The 2500-nt window shown below is 47.6% G+C and overlaps 1 protein-coding gene across 1 annotated transcript in view; it reads right to left on the reverse strand.

Moving 5' to 3' along the window:
• Nucleotides 1-268: 268 nt before the first annotated feature.
• LOC113822523 (uncharacterized) overlaps nucleotides 269-2500 on the reverse strand; it is a 2703-nt gene continuing 471 nt past the window's right edge. The window contains exons 2-3 of the mRNA XM_070119423.1: nucleotides 1238-2092; nucleotides 269-688 (exon numbers count right to left, since the gene is read on the reverse strand). Of these exons, the coding sequence (XP_069975524.1) occupies nucleotides 407-688; nucleotides 1238-2092 (1137 nt within the window). The 3' untranslated portion in view covers nucleotides 269-406. The remainder of the gene's footprint in view (nucleotides 689-1237; nucleotides 2093-2500) is intronic.

Here is a 2500-nt window from a genome sequence, read left to right on the forward strand (position 1 = left end):
CACACACAGACACACACACACATATATATAGTATATATATGATGCATACATATATACATACATACATGTTAGTGTGTGTGTATATATATATATATATATATATATATATATATATATATATATATATATATATACATATACATATATATATATATAATATGATACATATTATATTATATATAATATAATATGTGTGTGTGTGTGTGTGTGTGTGTGTGTGTGTGTGTCTGGACCTTCCGGTCCCAATAGGAGAAATGACCAATCAACATTAAGCCGCCAATTACTATATTTCAGCTCTTAAGTCACACCAGAAAAACACTGATGATTGTTAATCAGCCATTCATAATTTTCATTTGGAAATGCTAGAATATTAAGTAATAAATAATCGTTCGATACACTAAGAGAATTAATGAGGGACATCATAGATTGAAGGAGGAGGTGTAGGAGGGGTGGGCGGCAGATAAGTCTGTCTGTTTGTAGGTTCCTTCGCCTCTCCTTCGTAAGTAACTTCAGCCACGAAACCGGAGTCGCCGTCGACAGTGTAAGAGACCCTCTGGACTCGCGTGTCGGGAAGTAAAACGTTGTAGAATCCCTCGGTCTTCTCCCCGTCGCGGTGTTCCTGCATGTTATATTCGTTGCCGGAATAATGGTCGTTTACTGCCCAGTCGAACCAGTACTTCGGCTTCTCCTGCGGGTGAGAGACACTCGAAATGAACAAGGGTTTCCAAGCAATTGATACTTCTATTGTATGTGCTGTCTGATAATCACTCTTAACAATTTTAATGACGGAGGTATTAATGGACATCATAGTAATAATAATGACGGTAAGTTTGGCATTCATGATTATGTAGATGGTACTGATATATAATGGTAATGATGGCATAGTTTATAATGACTGTAAAAGAGACGCCATTACTGCTACTGAAAATAAGGACTGCATAAATGACACTAATAATAAAACATTAAACACGAGTAACATTTCTAACAATTACTTTCATTTCTGAAGTGATTGCAATAATACTGATGATGTGATGCTAATAATAGTAATAATGAATTTACTAATTATCAAACATTGTTAGCAAAAAAGAAAGAAAGAAGAAGAAGAAGAAAAAAAAAATCGATAGGACACATAGTGCTATGCATAACTATGATGGTAGCGATAACTATAGCAATAATAGCAATACTGATATTGACAATAAGAGCAGCAATAGTTTTTTGTGCCGTTTATATAACTTACTGTTGTTGTCGTGGCAGGTGGCCCATATGTATAGGGTGGGGGTGAGGCTGTGGTGGGGGGTAGGTAGGTTGGTGGTGGAGGGGGTGGGGGTCGGGCTGTGGTAGGGGGCAGGTAGGTTGGTGGTGGAGGGGGTGGGGGTCGGGCTGTGGTAGGGGGCAGGTAGGTTGGTGGAGGAGGGGGTCGGGCTGTGGTAGGGGGCAGGTAGGTTGGTGGAGGAGGGGGTGGGGGTGGGGCTGTGGTAGGGGGCAGGTAGGTTGGTGGAGGAGGGGGTGGGGGTCGGGCTGTGGTAGGGGGCAGGTAGGTTGGTGGTGGAGGGGGTGGGGGTCGGGCTGTGGTGGGGGGTAGGTAGGTTGGTGGAGGAGGGGGTGGGGGTCGGGCTGTGGTAGGGGGTAGGTAGGTTGGTGGAGGAGGGGGTGGGGGTCGGGCTGTGGTGGGGGGCAGGTAGGTTGGTGGAGGAGGGGGTGGGGGTGGGGCAGTGGTGGGGGGCAGGTAGGTTGGTGGTGGAGGGGGTGGGGGTCGGGCTGTGGTAGGGGGTAGGTAGGTTGGTGGAGGAGGGGGTGGGGGTCGGGCTGTGGTGGGGGGCAGGTAGGTTGGTGGAGGAGGGGGTGGGGGTGGGGCAGTGGTGGGGGGCAGGTAGGTTGGTGGTGGAGGGGGTGGGGGTGGGGCAGTGGTAGGGAGCAGGTAGGTTGGTGGAGGAGGGGGTGGGGGTGGTGCAGTAGTAGGGGGCGGGGGCGGCGGTGGGAATCGGTAACCATTCTGGGGCGGTGAGAGGGCATCCGGCGTGTGGTGATGATGACCTCCAAGGCGGTCGGGAACGGCGCGCGAAACCGCCGCAAAACAGAGGCTAGCGAGTATCTGTGAAGAGGCAACAGCACGTCAGAAGTGGCGCTGGACTTTCGCAATTCACGAGGACCGTCTTCTGTGGAGCACAAAAGCCCTCCGCGTTGGAACTGTGGCCGATGACATCATTCATCCTCACAAAAGCTGATTGGCTGGTGAATGCATCTTATCAAAGATGAAAATAGCCAGGGTGAGAATTGTAGCTATTTCCATTTTCAATTTTGTGTACATGTTACTGTGTTTGTGCTTGTGTTTATATTATCAATGTCCCAGAGAGCCATTTGAGACCGAGAACTTGCCCTTTCCCAGTTACTATGCGTAAATCAGTAAAACAAAGTTTGGTTAATAGCAGACTTATGCAGTTTGACTTCTGATCTGAACATATCATATACTGCACCATGTGAGAAACGCTGATGCATAGAA

Source organism: Penaeus vannamei, chromosome 4, assembly GCF_042767895.1.
Source record: "Penaeus vannamei isolate JL-2024 chromosome 4, ASM4276789v1, whole genome shotgun sequence".
Lineage (NCBI taxonomy): Eukaryota > Metazoa > Arthropoda > Malacostraca > Decapoda > Penaeidae > Penaeus > Penaeus vannamei.